The 23,353-nt window shown below is 34.6% G+C and overlaps 2 protein-coding genes across 2 annotated transcripts in view; both read right to left on the reverse strand.

Annotated features, from left to right (window-relative positions):
* Window positions 1-23,353, reverse strand: part of LOC106867580 (uncharacterized) — a 486,010-nt gene that overhangs the window by 401,158 nt on the left and 61,499 nt on the right. The gene's annotated exons all lie outside the window — the stretch shown is intronic.
* Window positions 13,222-13,617, reverse strand: LOC149134164 (uncharacterized protein B0403.1-like). Its single transcript, XM_089358195.1, has one exon. It carries the CDS (start codon window positions 13,615-13,617, stop codon window positions 13,222-13,224), a length of 396 nt encoding a protein of 131 aa, XP_089214321.1.

A 23,353-nucleotide genomic window follows, 5' to 3' on the forward strand; every position in this document is an offset into this window, starting at 1 on the left:
TTACGTAAATTAAAATATGATGTTAATCTTTCAACAACATATTATTTGTAATTATTTGTATTTCTAAAAGTGAGTTTTCATCTTGTATTGTCTCAAGGTAAAATGTCTTAGTTACATGTTTGTATATGTAGGCAATCATCTCTCAGTCACACACACACACACATACACACATGCATGCACACACATGCATGCACATATGCATGCACACATGCACATGCATGCACACATGTATGCATGCACACAAACATGCATGCACACACACACACATAAACGCATGCACACACACATAAGAGTGAGCAGTAAACAGCAAGTCAGCCTGCTGCTGCACACAGCAGTGTGTGTGTCTGTGTGTCTGTCTGTGTGTGTGTGTGTGTGTGTGTGCGTGCGCGCGCGTGCATGCATGTGTGTGTGTGTGTGTGTGTGTGTGTGTGTGTGCTTGTCCATGTATCTGATAATACATGTCACACAGAGAGGAAGGGAGAGACTGCTGCTGCTCTCTGTTTTCTACAATGACTACTCCTTCAACTTAGGTGGCTATAAATATATTGTATTCCATTTTCAAAATATCTGTAAAACTTCCTGAAAACATTGCTCAGACAAAACAACTAAGTCAGTCTATACTTATTCATATAGAATTAAGACATTAAAACTAATTCACCGACTTTCCAGCGATCTAAACTTGAAATATGTGAAACACTCAAACATGGCACAGCTGTGTGGTAAGAAGTTCGCTTCCCAGCCACATGGTTCCAGGTTCAGTCCCACTGCATGGCACCTTGGGCAAGTGTCTTCTACTATAGCCTCAAGCCAACCAAAGCCTTGTGAGTGGATTTGGCAGGCAGAAACTGAAAGAAAACTCTGTGTGTGTGTGTGTGTGTCTTTGTCTGTCCTCCACCACCTATTGACAACTAGATCTGCAAAAGAGACTGATAAAATAAGTACCAGGCTTAAAAAAGAAAAAAAACCAAATAAGTACTAGAGTCAATTAGTTTGACTAAAAATTCCACAAGGCGGTGCCCCAGCACGACCACAGTCCAATGAGTGAAACAAGTAAAAGATGGGAGAGACCTCATATGGAATCATCATTCTCCATCAACCAAGTAAGATTCAAGAAACACAAAGACTGGATGCCTAGTGTAAGCATTGCTGATCTCATGAGTAAAGATTTATACTTAGCTATTGGCCTCTCCAATTGTTGTAAGGTAAGCAGATTGAACATTTAAACCTGTAAATCAGTGAAACAGGTATCTTCATCCTATGAATGGTCAATATTTGAAAAAGCATCCAGGTTAAAATACTTTCCACATCAACGAATGAAACATCCAGCTTTGAAAAATAAAAATTCAACACAAAAAAAAAAAGAAACACCTAACATGAAAGACCTCAAAGCAAATGACTCATAAAGTAATTCTTCATAAGGTAACACTTAGGAAAATGTATATATCTTGTATCTTCTATATTTTATATATTTCATTTATTAGACTGCAGCCATGTTGGGGCACCACCTTGAAGAATTTTTAGTCAAATGAATTGGCCCCAGTACTTATTTCCTTTTTAAAGTCTGGTGCTTATTCTATTGGTTTCTTTTGGCGAACCACTAAATTACGGGATGTAAACACACCAACACTGGTTGTCAAGCAGTGAGGAAAGACAAACACAGACATAAAGCTACACACACCTATATATATGTTTCCATCTACCAAATCCATTCACAAGGCTTTGATTGGCCTGACACTATAGTAGAAGACACTTGCCCAAGGTGCCATGCAGTGGGACTGAACCTGGAACTATGTGGTTAGGAAACAAGCTTCTTACCACACAGCCCCACCTGAGCATATTGCAGAAAATAAAAAAATCATGTGTTGGTATTGAATATAAATGATTAAATGCAGTTGAAAGTAGATTTGCAGTCTTATTCTAATTTTAAAGGCAGAGTTCAAACTTTATATTTTCCTTTTAATACTACAAAATTTAAAAGTAGGTAATTGTAAAAGTAAGTAACAAACACAGTAAAGTACAAATAAGTGAAATATAATGTATAAAATATGTGTCCGATACACTTAATAAGAACCATATAAAAGTTATTTTGTTATTTTTATTATTATTAAATCTTGACAAGGTCAACTTAGCTTTTTGTCCCTAAGGAGTCAATAAAGTAAAGCACTAGTCAAGTGTCGAGTTGATTTAATTAACTAATCCCATCGCCAAAATTTCATACCTTGGGATTATATTAGAATCAATTATTATTATTATTATTATTATTATTATTATTATTATCTAAGGTGGTGAGCTGGCAGAATCGCTAGCACACTGGATGAAATGCTTAGCAGTATTTCGCCCGTCGCTCCATTCTGAGTTCAAATTCTGTTGAGGCCACGTTAGTCTGTCATCCTTTCGGGGTCGATAAAATAAGTACCAATTGAACACTGGGGTCAATGTAATCAACTCATCCCTTCCCCAACAATTGCTGCCCTTGTGGCAAAATTTAAAACCATTATTATTATTATTATTATTATTATTACAACTACTCCTATTACTGCTGGTGCTTCTGTAACTGCATAGCCACAGACTAGGTCATTGGATTTACTTCCAATAAAATTAGTTAATTTCATTGGGACTGTCTTTTAACTGCAGTTAGGTTTTATAGTCTAAAAGCCAGAACGTTTAATGTTCTCCTACCAACATTTGAGGTATGAAAATATTGCACATGTAAAGTGTATTAATCAAAACAACTTGGTAATAATTTCATTTATAAGTAACTTTTAAAATCTGAAACATTAAACAAAAACATAATGGATATCGTTTTTGTCCTAAAGTAATTACTCATTTTCATTTAAATATTTACTTTAAAATACGTTAGCAACCCATTAAAATTGTCTAGAGAACACTCATATAAAAATTTGTAAACTCTGTGTGCTTTTAAAAACTTCTTCATTCATTGTTGTTGTTTTTTGTTGTTGTTTTTTTTTTGTTCCCTCTAGTTCAGAGTTATAAAGGGTAGGAAACATCTACATTCATATATGTAAAATAATTTTACTTTAATTTAAATCAACAGAGTAAAACATTAAATTATAAATCTACTCAGGATTCTTTTGTAAGTTATGTTATGCTACAATATCTTATAATAAATGAATCATATTGTAAAGATATTAAAAATGTGATTAAATATCCATTTACAAATGCTACAGTAAACTTATGAATAATTCATATCAAACATTGTTATTTCAATCCAAAAATGTTTGAATATCTGTTTCCTTTTCCTTCTCTTTCCAAAGTACATATCTCTCAGTGGAGGACGTTCCAAATAAAATGGAGATTTTTACTTCTTTTGTTATATTGAAAACAAAACATATGTTTATCTGGTTTTCTTATATTTCTTTACACACACACCACACACACACACACACACACACACACACACACACACACACACACACACACACACACACACACACACACACACACACACACACACACATATATACACAATGTATTTATATATATGTATATATAAATAAAAGTAAGATGCTGTCTCACAGAAATAACATGTAAAGTATATGAAAAAGCAATATAATTTCACCTCAGACCATAAATTTCAGAGTTCACAGCATAGCATATAATAGGGGAGAGGAAAAGCATAATTTCTGGGGCTTTTCAAAAAAGCATAATAATAAAATCAAAGCTTAAGCTATTGGAAGCATATATTGTGATTGGCTATTTCTTATTGAAGGGTTGTAATTTACTAATCTGTGATGAACTGAAGTGGAAAACATCTGGCAGCAGTTGACAAAGGAGCTTTATGCGGCAAACACAGTCTTTCCTTTTTGTCCAATCATGGGTATCCAAGCCACCATGTGTAAATAGTCAGCCATCTTATGTCATATTGAATGCATGGCTGAAACTGGAACATTCTGGCCCCCTAAATTTGAAGGGTCTGAAGCAAGTTATAGCAAACTAATCAGCTTCACTGGTTTGTTTTCCATAGTCCATTGGGGTGTATATGAACGTGTAAGAGAGAGAGTGGGGGGAGGAAAAGAGAAATAGGGGACATAAAGCATAATGAGATGGGAGGGATGAGACTGAAAGGAACAAACAACTTGCCAAGCAATAGGCATTAACTATAGCAGTGGTGTGGGCGACAGTGAGACACAAAGAAACAGTTCACTAAATGGTCATTACCATTTTTAAAATGCAATGCACACACTTCTTTCACAGATATATTCAACTTGCAAATTACAATTTCCTGCTCTGTTTACTATAACAAATAGCATCTATTTTGAATATTTTATCTAACCTGGTGATTTCATGGAAAAAGAAACATTAAAAGTATGGTTGTTTACAAAAATAAACAAATGAAATAAATAAACAATAAAACAGATTAAGCTGAAAACTTGCATAAATATGTGGAAACAAATCAATAAATTATTCTAAAATAGTATACTATGTGTGAGCAAATATGCATGCATCCGCATGTATGTGTAGATGTATGCATTATTATGTAAATTGATATCCGAGTATGTCTTTAAAATTCAGTGCCTATTTCTGCAAATTTATCAGTATAGATCTGTACATATTTGTGTATCTTGTATAAATGTGTGAAAGTAGACTACACTTATGAATCAGTGTACATTTTAAACTTAAATCGCTTTATACATATTTTGTATGTGTCCATTTGTGTTTGAATTTAAGTTTCTTTTTATATAAATGTATAAGTAGACACACTTGGCTATGTTCATAAATTGGAACTTGTATGTGTGTAAATGTGGAAATAGAAGTTTTGGTGAATGTGTGAACATGACTGTATTCTTGCATATGCTTCAGTGTTTCTATGCAAGTCTATAGAGGTGTCTCTGCATATGTGCTCATGTATGTGTATGCATGTGCATGTGTATATTTGCTCCTGTGTGTGAGTGCTCCTGTGCATGAGTGCTTCTCTCAGTGTGTGTGTGTGTGTGTGTGTGTGTGTGTGTGTGTGTGTGTGTGTGTGTGTGTGTGTGTGTGTGCTCTTGTGTGTGTGTGCTCCTGTGTGTGTGTGTCTTCTGTGTGTGCATGTATGTGCATGTGTGTGTGTGTGTGTTCCTCTGTGTGTGTGTGTGTATGTGTGTGTGTGTGCACGTGCATCTGGAAGGTGTGTATGAGCGTATAAGTCACTTAATTTACATTGTTTACAAATACATGACATGAAGATGCTAGCCGTATACCGTATTCTAAATTAAGGTGAGCATCAATACATGAATATGTTAGTTCCAGCATAGTATGCAGCATATGACAATATCAGACTGCGTATTATATTGTGAACCCAGCCCAACGTATAACAAATTTATATGTTTTAAGATTAAAAGAAAAAGGGGAAAACGAATTGTTTCACATCAGCAGTCATCTTTAGAAACTCTGTAACTTTGCCTTAAACAATAGAAAGAACATAAGATATATAAATTGAATAGAGATGCTGTCAGTTTAGTTTAGAAATCCTTTCAAATGAAAAATAAGAGACAAATGGAAAAAGTGATATAAAAAAATGGGCTTCCTTTGTGTGTTCTCTCGTTTTTCTTTTTCATTTTTGTAATTAAAAAACTACTTCAGGCAGAATTAAAAAGAATAAAAATAATTATTTTTGTGGAAACCAAAGTAGAGTTTATAGCATTCAGAAAGTAATCATTGAATAAATAAATAAATAATTAAATTAGTAATAAGAAGTAATATCAGCAGCAGTAGCTGCAACCATATCAACAAAAATAAGAAATGAATAATAAATATAAAATAATGTTAAATAACAAATTAGACTATTGTTTATAAGGGAAATGAAAATATTGAATTAAGAAATGTCAATGTAATATTTAGCAGAGAATTAATTGATGAAACAAAAAATAGTTAATAAATAAATAAAATAATATAATTAGTATTAAAACAGAGAAAGAGTGGAAACAAACAGTTGAATGTATTAGAGGAAAGTGTGAACAAAGGAGGAGGAGCAGAATGTTTCAAGTAAATAGATATATAGAAAAGTAAAGGAATATTTGAACAAGCTTTGCGGCAAGTTTGGAAACAATGTCTTATATAGAACAAAAACAATGTTTGGGGTTTGTTAACATGAACAGACAGAGGTTTTAAAGCAAAGAGTTTTAACAAGGATAAAAAAAAATTAACTTATTGCCATCATATACCAAAAAAAAAAAAAAATTCAACTTCTCTGAGATGAGTTTCATCCTTTCCTGCTTTATAAATTGCAATATGATGTTTATGTATTTAGGTATCACATGGTACAGTGAAAAATGATATTTCTAAATGCAGTTTACACTGAGACATTCTCTGCATTGGCTACTGACAGATCACAAAGATTTTAGCACCTTCTTATAGTATCACTCCCTCCAGAAGTGTCAAGTAGCACTGACCAGTTCCTTTTGTCCATACTGTAGCATGGTGTTTTTTTTTCTCTCCAGTATGCATGTAGTCACCACAACAAACTGAGTGCAGCTTCAACAACTTCAACCATGCAATGACTATTATTTTATTTATTACTCACAGGGGATATTCATTCTTTGTTCTCAATTTTGGTCTTTCATCATATCCATGATGAAAGTGAACTATTTTCTGTTTCCTTTCTAGTTCATGAACCACTGTTTTGTTGACCTTTTTAAGTCTAATGCCAGCCAGGTAGGACATAAGGTATCTAGCTACAAACCCACAACATGCCACCACTATTGAAAGCACTGTACCCTGCCATCATCATCATCATCATCCTCATTTACCATCTGTTTTCTATGCAGGCATGGGCTGGATGGTTTGACAGAAGCTGGCAAGTCAGAAGACTGCACCAGGCTTCACTGTGTTTTGGCATGGTTTTTACAGCAGGATGCTCTTCCTAACACCAACCACCTTATCGAGTAAGCTGAGTGCTTTTTATGTGGCACCAGCACCATCATACATCACACAATTCACTAACTGCTTCATATTTTAGACTCTTCATTACACATGTACACTTCATATTGCCTTTCCCAAGGCAGTGTCAGTTCAACAAGCAGAACATTTTTTTTGTTTTTGTTTTGTTAAGTGAAACCATACCATATAATCAGAGCTTTACTTTGTTATTGCAATACAGCTGGGGAATACAAGTTCTTCCTTCAAACCCACCTGCATCTTCCAACACTTAGCATCATGCAAAAGTCTAGACTTCCTTTCTTTTTTACTCCTGCATTGTCCTTCTTTGATGTGTCAATATTTTGTTTATGCAGGGTAACAAAGTAATATATGCTGATGTGATTAGTCCACATCACTCTATAAGGAGCATAGGGCTGGTTTCCTGGTTTCTCTGGTGTATATATACATATATAGTGAAGGCACATGGCTCAGTGGTTAGAGTGTCGAGCTTACGATCATGAGGTTGTGAGTTCGAATCTCAAACCGGCTGCGAGTTGTGTTCTTGAGCAAGACACTTTATTTCCCATTGCTCCAGTTCACTCAGCTGTAGAAATGAGTTGCGACGTCACAGGTGCCAAGCTGTATAGGCCTCTGCCTTTTCCTTGGATAGCACTGGTGGCGTGGAGAGGGGATGCTGGTATGCATGGGCGACTGCTGGTCTTCCATAAACAACCTTGCCAGGATTTGTGCCTGGGAGGGTAACTTTCTTGGTGCAATTCCATGGTCAGTCATGACCAAAAGAGGTCTCAGCATATATATATATATATATATATATGACAAAAGACCAAGACCTCTGGAGATATGCTATGACTGAGAAGACCTGGCAAATAAAGCTGTAACCTACACCAGTATTGCATAACCAACCCACTCAAAAAGCACCTTGGATTGAAGGGCGACATGCCATGCTTGAGGAGACCTATTGAGTCAAGTACATCGAAATCAAAATCAAATCAAATGGAAATTGTAGTTGTGGTCACTGTGCCGGTAGCATGTAAAAAGCACCATCTGAACATGGCCAATGCCAGCGCCACCTTGACTGGCTTCCGTGCTGGTGGTACGTAAAAAGCACCATCTGATCGTGGTCGATGCCAGCTCCCTCTGGCCCCTGTGCTGGTGGCACATAAAAAAAAGCACCCACTACACTCGGTGTGGTTGGCATTAGGAAGGGCATTCAGCTGTAGAAACACTGCCAGATCAGTGCCAGAGCCTGGTGCAGCCTCCTGGCTTCCCAGACTCCAGTCAAACTGTCTAACCCATGCCAGCATGGAAAACGGATGTTAAATAATGATGATGATGATGATATATAATTCCTTCCTGGATGAGGCACCAGTCTGTCACAGGATTACTCATCCAGTGGACTGGAACAATGTAAAATGAAGTGTTTTGTTCAAGAACACAATACATTGCCTGGTCCAGGAATCGAAACCAAAATTTTACAATCATGAGTCCAACACCCTAACCACTAAACCATGTGCCTTCACTGTATGCTGATGTCGTAAAAAATAATACTAAATAGTCTAAGGCAAAACAAGGTAAACTGTAATATAATATAATGTGTTAGTTTATGTACCAAGCTACATGAAATCCACACACTCTAACATTTCCAAGTCAAGTGGGAGTAAAAATAGTGAAGACACACAACAAAAAAAAATGCATCTTAATTTGGAAAGCAGTCACTATTAATTTCACAATATTTAAATTCTCTACTACACATTCCACAATATGTAAGGTTTTACTCTAAAGCACATGTGCATTTATGATAATATGCCCATATACATGCAAACAAATATCCATGAATTTCTCCAATTTGCAATTATAGAAAATATTTTGCAATTATTTCATTTAATTTTTTTTTTAAAAGCAAATAATGAATTTTCAAAAAATTTCCCCAACTTCTGTTTTTTTTTTATGCCATTTAGCAGAAATTTCTCACATTCTTTGTAGTCCTTCAGGGAATATATAATATTACATAACGTTAAGATATTTCTTCTTGGAAATGACTAAAATGAATTACTGCCAAATAACAGTTGATGAAGCAGAGATATGTGCATGTGCATGATCACATGTATATACAAAGCAAAAGATGAATAATAATAAAATAAAATCACATCTGTTATTTATCATGCTGAAATAGATTCAGAATTTCCAAATCTCATGATTTAACTTCAAGAAACTTGTATTTTGTTTTCCTTTCTTTTTCTTTTTTTTTGTATTTTTATAATTCTTATACAGCCAATATACATACTGTCACATAATCCGTGACAATATGACAAAAACAAATTCACATAGTTTCATACATATATTAGAATATCATAGCAGCATTTATTCTTTATAAAGCATTGACAACCTTGCTGAAACTCATCTTTAATATGGTACGAATCAGTAGCAACCAGGCTATTTTTAAATATAAATAGTATATGAAAATATAAATTTTGTGTCCAAAAGTTTCAAGCTATAATAATCTTTTTTTCATTAACAAGCCAGCTATTTTAAGCCTCACTAACCTCATTAGAAAACTAGCCAAATCTGACCAATATGAGTGTCATTGCAATTTTTTTTAGATGATGATCATTGGCATTGTATGTGCTTATTCATGCATGAATGCATAGCCACAGCCCATAATTATTCCAGTTTACTTTCATTTTAAAATCCATGCTCTTACAACTCATTATTATTTTATTGTATCATATCATAAAAACTTCCCAGCATAACCTACTTTTTTAAAAATTTGTGCTCCTGCATGATTACTCAAGCATACCTAACCATTTTAGGAAAAGACACATTGAATAATAGATATATTGCTGGGTAATAATGCTTGCTTCTGTTTGCTTGCTGCTGCTAGTGCTCTTGTTTTGATGAGGGTGAGCTCATCTCAAGTTAGTGGTCCCAGAGACATCATGTGTAGAGCCCACCAGGTCTCTATCACTGGTGGTTCCATGCCAGTCTCTCCGCATCCAGCCGGGTACAATACACTCAAAAAAAAAAAGATGGTACCATCATGTCAGGAATGCCTAAGATCATTGGTCTGTTCAATCAAGGCTGACTTGGTGGTAAACGACAACAACAATTTCTAAATGCTTTATAAATCACATAGAGGGGCAACATAGTTCTTTATTTATTCAACTAAGTCATACATTAAGCAAAATTTAAGAAATAATAATTATAAATCTCAAACAATACCCTTATTAACTATCATAGAAACAGAAAAGGAACTAAATGAGTTGCAACATCAACACAGCGAAATACAGATGCCATCATTATAAAAATCATTTATGCAATATCAGTCTTGATGAGTTTAACCGTTAAAACAACTTTCAAACCAGTCTTGTCATACAAGCTGTTATAGAAACCACAGATTCAGTAACAAGATGGATCAACACTATTGACAGCACTCATCCAAAGTGACTGTGCTGTTTAATCTATGCCCAGCAGAGGACTTAAGCACTGCAAGCTAAAGAAATACTTATTCACTGTACAGTCATCTCAATCCTTAACCCTATAGCATTCAGATTATTCTGTCATATGTAATGATTATTTATTCATGTTGCTTTGAATTTATCCTGCATTATCTCACAACTTTGAGATTACGATTATGTGACTGTTTATTTTTAGACTAACACTGTAGGGTAGATGTGAAAGGCTGGATCTGGTCAGTTTAAACATAAAACAGGAAGAATATTTTGGCCTGATATGGCTGGTTTAAATGCTAAAGGGTTTAACTGATTGAGTTACACCTACTTATGGTGTCTTGTAAAGAGCTAAACGGATTGGTCTATGCTTGGCCTTAGTCAAAAGAGTAACACCAAAGGCACAATACAAACAATTTACATTCTGAGTAGCTTTATCTAACAATATATCAAAGCAGTGACAATGGGGTTGCTTCACTATCATCACCACAACTACTACCACTATTATTACTACCACTACTACTACTGCTACTACCACCACTACTGCTGCTCTACCTAGCGTCAAGATTCTCACCACATGATATTCAATGCTTAAATTTCCTTCTCTTCAATCTAGTCATATATCTTCCATTCACATTCTATTCATATGCCAGAGTTAATATAATCTTGACTTTGATTTAGAACTTTGAAACTTTCTGGCATTGACATTTACAAATTATCTCTTATCCCTTATCTTTTACTTGTTTCAGTCATTAGGCTGCAGCCATGCTGGGGCTCTGCCTTGAGGAATTGTAATCAAACAAATCAACCCCAGTACTTATTATTTTTTTTTATTTTTTTAAGCCTGGTACTTATTCTATCAGTCTCTTTTGCTGAACTGCTAATGTTATGGGGACATAAACTCAGCTGTCAAGTGATGGTGGGGGACAAACACAGACACAAAGATACACACACACACATATACAACAGTTTTCTTTTAGTTTCCCTCAATCAAATGCACTCACAAAGTTTTGGTCAGACCAAGGCTATAGCAGAAGTCTTAGCTCTCCTGTGTGATTCTTCTGTTCGGCATTCGCCATGATAGATCGCTGACCACTACATTTATATATTTTTTTCTCTCCTTGTTTCTTTCTGTAATCCTTTCAGTTGAAGAGCATAGCTCGAAATGTCAAAGACTTTCTCTATTCCCGAACGTTAAACTAATACATCCATTTGTTGTTTACACCACCAGTCTTCGTCTGTTGTTTTTTTCGTAAATTCTCCTATAGCAGAAGTCACTTGCCCAAGGTGCCATACCTGTGCCTACCTAGCTTTTTCCTTGTTCTTTTCTTTGTTAACTATAACCCTATTTTATTCTTTGTTAACTATAACCCTATTTTATTCATATTAGGGTTTCACAATACATAATTCATATGTAGTATTTTGGGATGAATTGTGTATAAAGGATTTTAGATAGAAGAATATATTTGCTATATGTAATGGATATCTCCAATTTCTTAATATATTGTCAATTTCAATCAATGTAGTGGTAAGGACAAAATTATTAAAACTCATGTTATATATTATTGATAATTATTAGCAAATGATTAATGATGAAAATTACTTTATTTTTGTTTGTTTTATTATTATATCTTAAATCATCACTATATTTTCACCTATTTTACATGAAATAATACAAAAAGTTAGCTCACCATGTAGTAAGGGATAGTATAATGAATAGGGAAGATTTAATCTCCATAGCCACTTAATTGATGGAGGAGCTATCCAGCTTTATCTGCACTAAAAATGCTTCTTGATAATTTTCTCCAATATTCTAAGGTAAGATTTATTTCAGCAATATGAATATCAAAGTTGGTTTATGTTTTTTTATTTGTTTTTGTTCTTTTTGTTCTTTTTTTTTTCAAACGTTTGAATGTAGAAACAATGTTTGACATCGCTTTCATAAAATTCAGTAGTTAAAGTATTTTCTGGCGAATATTTTAAATGAAAATGCATCTTAAACCACTTACACTCTTTGAAAACTCATATTTCAGTTTACAAGTCCTCATTTAATGTATAACAATGTCAAAGAACAGCAGTGAAAGGAATGGTTTCCAGAAAGAGAACAGAATGAAATTTATTAAAACCTTTCTCTTCCAAAATTTTTTGAAGAAACCGGACCTGAACATCCCAAGCCATCTTCATGACTAAAAACCCACTGATTATTTACTTTTGTTTATTCCAATACAAGCATTCTTTATAATAAATAGTAGAGATTTATTATTGTCTTAACTGTGAACAAAGGAGAAAAAAACAATACTCTGAATGAGATTAAAGCATTTTTGCTATAAATATAAAAATGGCTATTTAGTAAATTATATTTAACAAAATTTAAATAACTTTATGTTTCAGGTTTTGCATGTTTGTATAACATGCAGTTGGAGTAATTATGCAAACTAGAAGCAAAGGGAAATTACTCAAGTGGGCCAATCACATGAATTTAAAAGATCAAAATACGAGGTGATGTATATATAATGAAATTATTGTTTACAGTGCTCAGGTGCACTACAACTTGTCAAAAGTGAACATAAAGCATATGCAATATTGTACAAATGTCTGGAAAGTGAACAGTGTAGGAGTCAGATACATGCTTGCGTGTGTATGGAGGGGAGAAAATCGGTTGTAATGTTGGCGTATCTCAGGAAGCATGGAAGTTTTGAAGGATGCAATGCTCCAACAACTAACAACTGATGCCAGCAGCTTGTTCCATACTTCAGCAACTCTTAGTGTGAAAAAGTGTTTCCAAAAGTCATGGGAGCTGTGCTGTTTTCTGACTTTGTTAGACTGGTAGAGTTTGAAAAGGTGCTCAGAGTTATTGTTAGTAAGATGGTTAATAATTTTATGGGTGTCTGCCAAGTCAGTGTTTCAATGTATCCATGTCAAGGGAAGTAAGGCGTTCAGAATATGGCAAATGCCTGATGGAGGGTATTCTCTTGGTTGCACGTCGTTGAACGGTTTCCAGACGATTAATATCCTGGGCAAGATAGGGGTTCCAGACCGGAGACACAAATTCCAGGTGAGGCTGTACCATAGCTATATAAAGCCTCAGATAGATAGCCGGAGAGCAGCTCACAAAGGATTTGGTAAGTGATGCCAAGACATCTTCAGCCTTCTTGGCAATTTTAGCAATGTGTTTTGTCCAACACAAATCGCTGTCAACAATAATGCCCAGGTCACGTTCACAAGAAGACTTTTTGAGATTAGTGTTGCGGAGGGAGTAAGTAGACGCTGGGTTTTTCTTCTCAAAATGCATGGTGGTACATTTGTACTGAATGACATACACGAAAAATTTTAATGAATTGAAATCTGTCTCTTAGTTAATGATGTAAGACATAAAAAACGCCTCGTGACCATTATTAGTTTACCCCCACCCACTCAAGAAGAGGGGAGATAATTTTTAAGCACTTATAAAGCTATTTCACAGAAAATTGCATTTTTATGTTTAGTAGGAAAATCTTATCTTTGTTAGCAAACAAAGACAGAGCTATAGACATGCTTCAAATTTATTAGATCTCATAGATATAGCAGAGAATTTTTGCTTTGTTTCTTTCTTTGGCGCTTTTTTTTTTTTTGTATTTTTCCTAGTTTGCTTTCATCAATGGACATTGATATTTTACAATTAGAAGAAGGTTTACAAGGAAAATGTTTAGCTAATTTGAATATTTCTAAAAGTGAGCATGCATTTTTTGCAGAGATCATTCAGTATATCATTTCCTTTCTGGAAATGGAGTAGTTTTGAGATAAAAATTTCATATTAGATAGATACAAGAACATTTTCATATATCACTTGATAAAATAAGCTGTTGTTGTTTAAAAAAAACTGTCTAAATTTATGATTACCATGTTTGCCAGCATAAAAGATACACTTTCACAAAAGACACACCCCTATTTTCCAAGTGTATTTAGTGGAAAAAAAAAAAAAGAAAACAAATTTAGTATATATGATCATACACTTATTGAAAGGTATTTTAAAGTAATTTTGTTGAAGAAACTATGATTTCATGCACGTAAATACAATATGTGATGGTGTACAACTATAAATTTATCATATATAAGCCACTTAAATACAAGCATCCCTTTTGTGTGCATGTGTGTACAAATATACACACATGCACACATGCACACACACACACACACACACACACACACATGCACACGCATGCATGCATGCACATGTGGTGTCTCCTTGCAGACAATTAATACAAGGGAGAGATAATGAGTTCTCCATAATATTTGGTGGGATTAGAAATTTGGATTTGAAATTAAGGAATAAGGAAGAAGATACATAAAATATATAGAGAGATTGAATAAACAGAAGAAATAGAACTCAATACATGAACATATATACTTTTTTATTATTTTCAATCAGCAGACAGTTACGAAAGTGACTTGGGAGTTTTGCTTATGGCACTTATCAAAATGATTTCAAATCTAGGAGCATAAAGCAGGTTTAGCAACATAATCAGGCTAACAACATAATCAGGCTAACAGCTATCTCATATTTTAAGGAATCAAGAATGAGTTTATTTTCAGTTTTTATGCAATTGTGTAGTTTATGATTACAATTAACATGTTATAATCATATTTGAGCTGTTATCTATATAATGGAAATTATAACTGTACAAAAATTGAAAGTTAATATTTTCAGTTATTAATTATTTATTTATTTACTTTGCTATGAAAATGGCTTACCATTTTTATTCACTAATGCCACATATCCAAATCATACAAGAGGAAAACAATAATTCATTTTGAGCCAAATTGATAGGACATTTGGATGGTTGGATGGTTTCACAGACTCAGATATTTGCATGAATGGTTTAAGCAGATGTTTCTATAGTTGGATAACTTTTAGCAACAAGAATTTTAAATTTGAAGTAGATGTGTTATTTTTCCAGAACATAAATTAAGGAAGATAGTGCATTTTGTCTCAATAAACATCACTATTAGTCTTATCATAATCATCATAATCATCATTTAACATCTGCTTTCCATGCTGGCATGGGTTGGATGGTTTGATTGAGGACTGGCAAGCAAGAAGGCTGTACCAAGCGGCTCCATTCTGATCTGGCAAGGTTTCTATAGCTAGATGCCCTTCCTAACACCAAACAGAGTGTAGTGGGTGCTTTTTACGTGCCACCAGCATGAGAACGAGTCAGGCAGCACTGGCAATGACCACGCTCAATTGGTGCTTTTTACATGCCACCAGCACAGGAGCCAGTGAGGCAGCACTGACAATAGCCATGCTTGAATGGTGCTTTTTATATATCACAGGTGCCAGTCAGGTAGTACTGGCATCAGCCTCAACAATGATTTCACTTGATTCTAAGTAAAACATATTTGATATTTTTAATATGAGGCTGAAAATAATATAGAAAAGTAAATGGATATTTGAAATCAAAATAATATATCATTTGAATATAATGTGAAAGAGTTCAAGCAAATTTGTTAACTATTTTACAATAACAAACAAATGCAGATTTCTAAAGAATCCTCATATTTCTAAAAATCTTCATACTTATAAGCAATATATTTTTTCAGAATTTCAATTTTTATTTATGTTGTGTGTGTGTGTGTGTGTGTGTGTGTGTGTGTGTGTGTGTGTGTGTGCGTGTGTGCGTGCTTGCATGCATGTGAGTGAGTGAGTGTGTGTGTGATGTAGACATATATACTGACAGCGATTTTGTCCAAAATCAGTCAAGTCGGGCTGACCCTACTGAAGAGGCTATGGCCTAAATCCAAAACTGTCCAGTCAGTATACGGAAATGTTGACTGCTGCTTTCAGGAGGTTACAGTCACTGCCATTACGTATGTATACAATTATGTGCTTTGACTGCAGCATTAGAGTGCTTTAGCTCTTATTTCTAGCAGTGTAGGTATTCAAACACCCTTGGTCATATTTAATGACAATTATAATTTTTCTTTTTGGCAACACATTGCTAAACTGCTGCCTACATTAATTATTTATATATATTACTGGGGTCGATGTAATCAACTTAGCACCCTCCAGCCGCCGAAATTGCTCACCATGTGACAAAATTTGAAATCATTATTATTTTTATTATTATCATTATTATTATTATTATTATTATTATTATTATTATTATTATTATTATTATTACATCATTAAATTTAGTATTCTCAGATTTAAGTGCCTTATTCTTGGCAGTAACAATGGTCAATTCCCTCTAGGTCTCTCCTTAACTGCAGTTAAGCCTTATAAACAACAGTAAGAAAACAATGCAAGTGTACATTGTCACCTACATCAACCAATCAAAAGAACATTATGGCAAAAAGATAACTTACAACATGCTGTATGTACAACAGAGATAGATGTATAATGAGATGCTAAATATGAAGTAATGGGAGTAATGCACAATATTGATCCAACTTCAAAGTCCTTATGAGCTATCATCTGAATATATGGATATGTTGAACTCTGCTTCAGCTATCAGTTTGTTATATATAGTCGACTTTGTTTGAACTTTTTAGGAACGCATCTTCTTATGCCATCCTACTCTAACCACAGTTTTCCTCAGCTAGAAATTATGCTTGAGTCTCTCTTCCTTTCTTTTTTTTTCCCCTTTATTTTTTTCTTTTTTATTTTCTATCTCCCTTCTCTGTGCACACAGTTCAATGATTAAGAAAATTACTTCAGCTTGCTCATGATTTAAGATCATTCAATGCTTCTGCTAGCATGGAAACTTAGTGAAATAACTTGGCACAGAATAATCAACCAAGCATGTATTTTCCAAGAGTTACCTACAGACTATATATCACTCGGCAAGAGGCAGCAGCAGCAGCAGCAGCAAATAACAGTTCCAGTAGAAATTTGTTTCTCGTGTTAGTCACATGAGAAACAAATTTGTCAGGAAAAATAAAATTATCAATTCCATTTAGTTTTAAAGCAAACAATTTATTTATCCCATTCTAATTACTAAATCATACAGCTACAGTCATTTCTGTATTTAAATTATTGAGGATATTTCATTGATTTCTCTTTTGATAATCTCTTGATAGATATAGGCACAGGTAAGGCTGTGTGGTAAGAAGTTTGCTTCCCAACCAAATGGTTCTGGGTTCAGTCCCACAGCACAAAACTTTGGGCAAGTCTTCTTTTCTAGCCCCAGGCTTACCAAAGCTTTGTAGGTGGATTTGATAGACAGAAACTGAAAGAAGCCTATCATATATGTGTGTGAGACTGTCTCCTTGTCTTGATATTGCATTATAGTCATAAACAAGTGTCACTTTAATGGAAGCAGAGTCCTTCATTTCTAATCTTCTGTGAAAAATATGTTTGGTCATGAGGAAATATTGCCTTACTTAGAAATAGATGAGGGTTAGCTGCAGAAAATCTGCCTCAACAAATTCTGTCCTGCCTATGCGAGCATAGAAAAGTGGACATTAAAACGATGATGATGATGGTGGTGGTGGTGAGGATGATGAGGATGATGATGATGATGATGTAAATTGTGAATTCTATAAATCATTCATTTAGGGTACCACTGAACACCCTTGTCATTACAAAATGTTTTTAGGATTTGGTAGAGTTCATTCATTTTAAGTTATACCTACAAACACAAAAAAGACACATCAATTTCAGTGCAATCACTGCTTACAGTAGTTTCTACCCAGGGATAGCTATATACAGGTAAGCAGTATAGTCCAAACACACAATGTCTTGATAATTCTATCACAATATTAACTGTCTGCCCTTCAGCTGATAGTGCACACTGTTACTTCAGCTCTCTGCATCTCTCTTGATATATAAACATAACAATTAGTAACGAGTTACCTAGCATTCAAACATAAAAAATGTTAGCAATAAGGCAATTTGTCACAAAGGTCCAGCATTAATAAGATATCTTTGGATATCCACATTTATCCTTCTTATAATGATTATCTGTTATCACAATATTTTGCTTTTATAATATATCAGTATAAAGCTTCATACACAGTCTGTATGTATCAGTATAAAGTTTGGAATACAGTTTGTTCTAAAGAACTGACTGTAACAAAGGACTAATTAAGATATTTTATAAAAATACATTCAGTGTGATACTTAGAATATTAATGTTTTACTGTGAAATTTGTTCAACAATTTCCACTGATATATGAGAAATATAACATAAGTTAAAATGGAATAGACAGGACAAGACCAGGGAGAAGAGGAGACAAGAAGAACAGAAAGTTGCTAAAGAGGTTGCAGAATGTGCGACAAAAGAACTCTGACAAATAATAATAATAATAATAATAATAATAATAATAATAATAATAATAATAATAATAATAATAATAATAATAATAATAATGATTATTATTATTATTATTATTATTAGGAAGCAGGTGGAACCTCTCCATGTCCTGATCAATGATACATCTAGTGATGATGTCACCATAAAAACACTGGTAATTGCGCAACCTGATAATCACTACCTCAAATGAGTGACAATGAAAAAAACAAAATATTGTGAATAACGGTGTTATTTGAAACTGAAGCCACTGATAGTGACAGTGTTACACCCTGTTGGCTCAGAGATTCTGGTCCGGCTCCAGAATGGCATTGCATCGAATGTTGAGCAATTGCTTGGAAAAAGTATGTTGAATTGGAGGATGGACCTGACAGCATATGGAAGAAGTTTAGGGGCAGTAGAAATCAGGAGGGGCATCTTCCAAGAGGACTGCCTTTCCCCACTGATCTATGTACTGTGCATGATACTACTAACACTGATTCTGAGGAAAGCAAAGGCTGGGTATGTATCTAAGAGCCACCAACAAAAAGTCAACTACTTGTTATTCATGGATGACCTGAAACTTTATGGTAGAGATGAATCCCAAGTCAGTTCCCTAATTGATACAGTGTATACTTTCAGTGCTGATATCAGAATGGAGCTCAGACTAAGAAAGTGTGGTGTGTGAGTCTTGAAGAGAGGTAAAATCAAATGCTTGGACGAGCTAATGAGACCATCAGGGGAGGTTATGAAGCAGATAGAAGAGACGGGCTATAAGTACTTGGGGATTTGGGAAATCGATAAATTGATGGAGAAAGAAATGACAGAAAAAATTAAGGTGGAGTACTTGCGCAGACTGAGAATGATCTTTAAGTCGAAATTAAACAGACAGAATAAGATTGAAGCTATCAACACCTGGGCAGTTTCACTCCTTATATATGGATCAGGGACATTAAATGAACTAAACAACTTAGACAAAAAGACAAGGAAGTTGCTAACTAGATATGGGACACTCCACTCAAAAGTGACACAGACAGACTGTATGCACCAAGAAAAGGAGTGGGTAGAGGACTTATTGGATGTGAACACAGCATTAGAGCAGAAGAAAACAACATAGCATAGTATGTAAAAAATGCCACAGAACTGCTATTATTAGAAGTAAGAAGGTCATGCTTGTGTGGGATGAAAGATTGCAAAGATAAAGCATTGTACAAGCAATTGAAAACGAATGAAACTGAAAATAGGTGGGTAAAGAAAAGAATGCATGGACAATTTCATAGGGACGTTGAAGATAAGACAGACAGAGAAAAAAGATGGCTGTGGATGACTAAAAGTGATTTAAACCGAAAACGGAGGCTCTAATCTGCGCTGCCCAAGAGCAAGCACTAAGAACAAACTACATAAAATACAGAATTGACAACACAGCAGAAAGTGATAAGTGCAGAATCTGTGGACAAAATGGTGAAACCGTATGGCATATTACCAGTCAATGTATGTCACCAGCCCAGAAGGAATATAAGAGACACCACAACAATATAGCAAGGCTTGTCTGTTGGACACTTTGCAACAAGTATGGACTTGACAGATAAATAAAATTGGTACGACCACAAACCTGAAGGCATCATCGAAAATGATGATGCAAAGATCCTGTGGGATTTTATGATTCAGTGCAACCATGAGATAGAGAATAGGAAGCCAGACATAGTCTTAATTGAGAAAGAAAACAAACTATGCTGGATCATAGATATAGCATGCCCAGCTGACAACATGCTATGCGATAAGGAAGAAAGAAAAGTTGATAGATATGACAGGTTAGCTTGGGAGGTTAAGCAGTTGTGGTCAATGAAAAAGGTGGTAGTAGTACCAATAACTGTAGGAGCCCTGGGAACAGTGAGTAAAAATCTTGAGAAGTACATGGAACAAATAGGGGCTGCAATAAGGGTGGAGCACTTACAGAAAACAGTACTGCTTGGAACCGCTTGAATACTCCAGAAGGTACTCAAAAATAAGAGGTGTTACCTTAGTTCACTGGTAGTTAACAGCTGACACCGTGGTATATCTCCAGTGTTGGAAGCCGTGCAAAGGCAATGATAATAATAATAATCATAATTGAGATCAAATAAATAGTGCATGCATGACCATCTCCAAATATAACAATAACCTAACTTATTTTCGAGTCTATGATATGCTAGCACAAGAAAATAATCAAGGTAGTGATCATGATCATGAATTTAAATTCTATAACAGACTTAAGATTTTATAGTGGGGCTTATTCTTGAGTTAAAGGTCTGATACTGGTATTTATAAAGAGAGACTTCTAAGTTACTTTGATTTCATTTCATGATAAAGAAATCAACTTATTATATATAGAAGTTTTACAAATTATATCCATGGCATACCACATGACAGGATAAAAACTAAGGCATAAAATGAGGTTTACATGACAGACGGTCATGCTGTGAAGTATGTACAAGTGTGCAATTTAAATTCTGTATTATACCAACATAGACAATGATAACATTAACAAGATAAGACTATGCAATTGTTTAGCGTAGTATGGAATTCACAGAAACATTTTCTATTTATTTTTACATTTTCTTTTTTTATTCTAACATCTTCTGCAATGTTTTTTTTATCCCCCGTTCTATATCTATTTTCCCATACTTGATGAGCAGGATTATTTTTGTTTATTTCTTTTTGTGTGTATGTGTGTTATTATTTCTACAACTGGGTGATCTTCTTACATTATAACTACTCAACAGTGAAGTCTGGCAACCTGGAACAAGCGCAGTTGTGAGTCTTTTTTTAGGAGTACAACACAACTTGTAGCAGTAAGAATTGAACTGATGTCAGTGTGGTAAGCAGCATGACAGTTCAACAAATTTAAAGAGTAACTGATACTATTTTCAGCTAAGTTTCTTGAAGCAAGCAGAATATTATTTTTGCATAAGAAGTACAGCACACTACTGTTTTTAGAATTTGATTTTTGATCAATAGATGAACACCTACATAATTCCCATGCATAATATTTTCAGATACTCCCAAGAATGAAGCAATTAAGCTAACACTTACCATTTCTGAGATGAAACACCTGATTAAACTATGCACACACATACGCATGCACACACACACACACACACACACACACACACACACACACACACACACACATGTACATATGTATGTATAAGCATGTGTGATGTGTGCATGCATACACATACACACACTGATACATGCAAGACAACTGAGACAACACTTGAATGTCCCAGGTGATGATGGCCTACTTCAAAACTTTGCTAGCGACATCAGTTTTCTCAACAGTACAAACCACAAAAAACATTGATAAGACATGCTGCTTGATAAGCAAAATATATAACATTAGGCTGTAGGTGAAAGCAAACCAGTCAAGGTCACTTCATTTGCAACACTTTCCTTCGAAAGAACATCTGTTATACGCTCTGCAAACACTGCCCTCCTAGACTTTAACTGTTTGTTTTAAATGACTCATTGCATAGGCTTTGTCTGCAGGATATATATTTTACAATTTTTTTCTGAAAAAGTTTCTTTTTTTTTTTTCCTCTCATGAATGGAATTCATGAGAAAAAATGTATATGTAAAACCGCCTGCTTGGAGGCCTGATGGTAAGTGCCCATATTATTACCATCAAAACAATTACCACCACCAAATCATTAATTTCATGGCTTGCTTTTTATTTTTTCTGGTATCAGTTAAAGAGATCAGCTTCCCTTGTTGTGCTATTCTGTTATTCTTAAGAAACTCAAATAAACATCCCTTTATCAGACTTCCCTTTGTTTGGTAACAGCTAACCATCAATCCATGGTAGTTGTCCATTTATTTCTTATTAACCTTTTCGATCATTAACCCATGACTTTTCAATGATATTTACTACATTCATGGAATTAAAATATTTCACAGTTCATGAAATCTAGGCTTTTATGAACCAAAAGAGAGAATTATCAACAATATTCCCTTGACCCTAGAATTATCATCCCCCTCCCCCAGTATTGTGATATTCAAGATATAATCCTTTCTACTAAAGGCACAAGGTCTGAAATTTTGGAGGAGGGGACTAGTTGATTACATTGACCAGTATTTCAGTGATACATAATTTGTCAACCCTGAATGGATGAAAGGCAAAGTCGACCTCGGTGGATTTGAACTCAGAATGTGAAGATGGATGAAATGCCGCTAAGCATTTTGTCCATCATGCTAATAATTCTGCCAGCTCACTGCTTGATATTCAAGAAATAGTAGCAACTATCTTTACCTCTTCTTAGAGACCAAACCTTGTCATAGCATTTTTGATCAAATTACTGCACTTTAAGATGCTAGAATGGCAAAGAGATACACTGAATACTTTACAATATTCAGTAGTTTGTAGTTTTAACTCTAAATCATTCTCAATGATTAACATTATTTTCCATCCCCTTATGATAAGTTAATATGCTCAGTTTCAAAGTCTTCTATCTATTCTTGCATTAAAAGCATTCCCTTTTGACCTGAAGTCAGGGCACAAGTAAATCCTGAGATGTCATCTTCACCATTATGCAAGTGCTAATTACGTCCTTCTACTCACATCAGTAAAATAAGTACCAGTAATACATTAGAGTCAACTGAAATCATGCAAACTTCTTCCTCTCTAGATATTTGAGAGATCTAAATCTAAACAAGAGCTATTGTAATTTTCAGAGTAGCAGTAAGTTCAGACAGCAACTTGGCTGAATCATTAGAGTGTTG

The sequence above is a fragment of the Octopus bimaculoides genome, chromosome 9 (genome assembly GCF_046866305.1).
Source record: "Octopus bimaculoides isolate indiv1 chromosome 9, ASM4686630v1, whole genome shotgun sequence".
NCBI lineage: Eukaryota > Metazoa > Mollusca > Cephalopoda > Octopoda > Octopodidae > Octopus > Octopus bimaculoides.

Bases quoted from the DNA above. Each gene is read 5' to 3' on its own strand.
- LOC149134164 (XM_089358195.1), bottom strand. From the start codon at position 13,617: ATGCATTTTGAGAAGAAAAACCCAGCGTCTACTTACTCCCTCCGCAAC.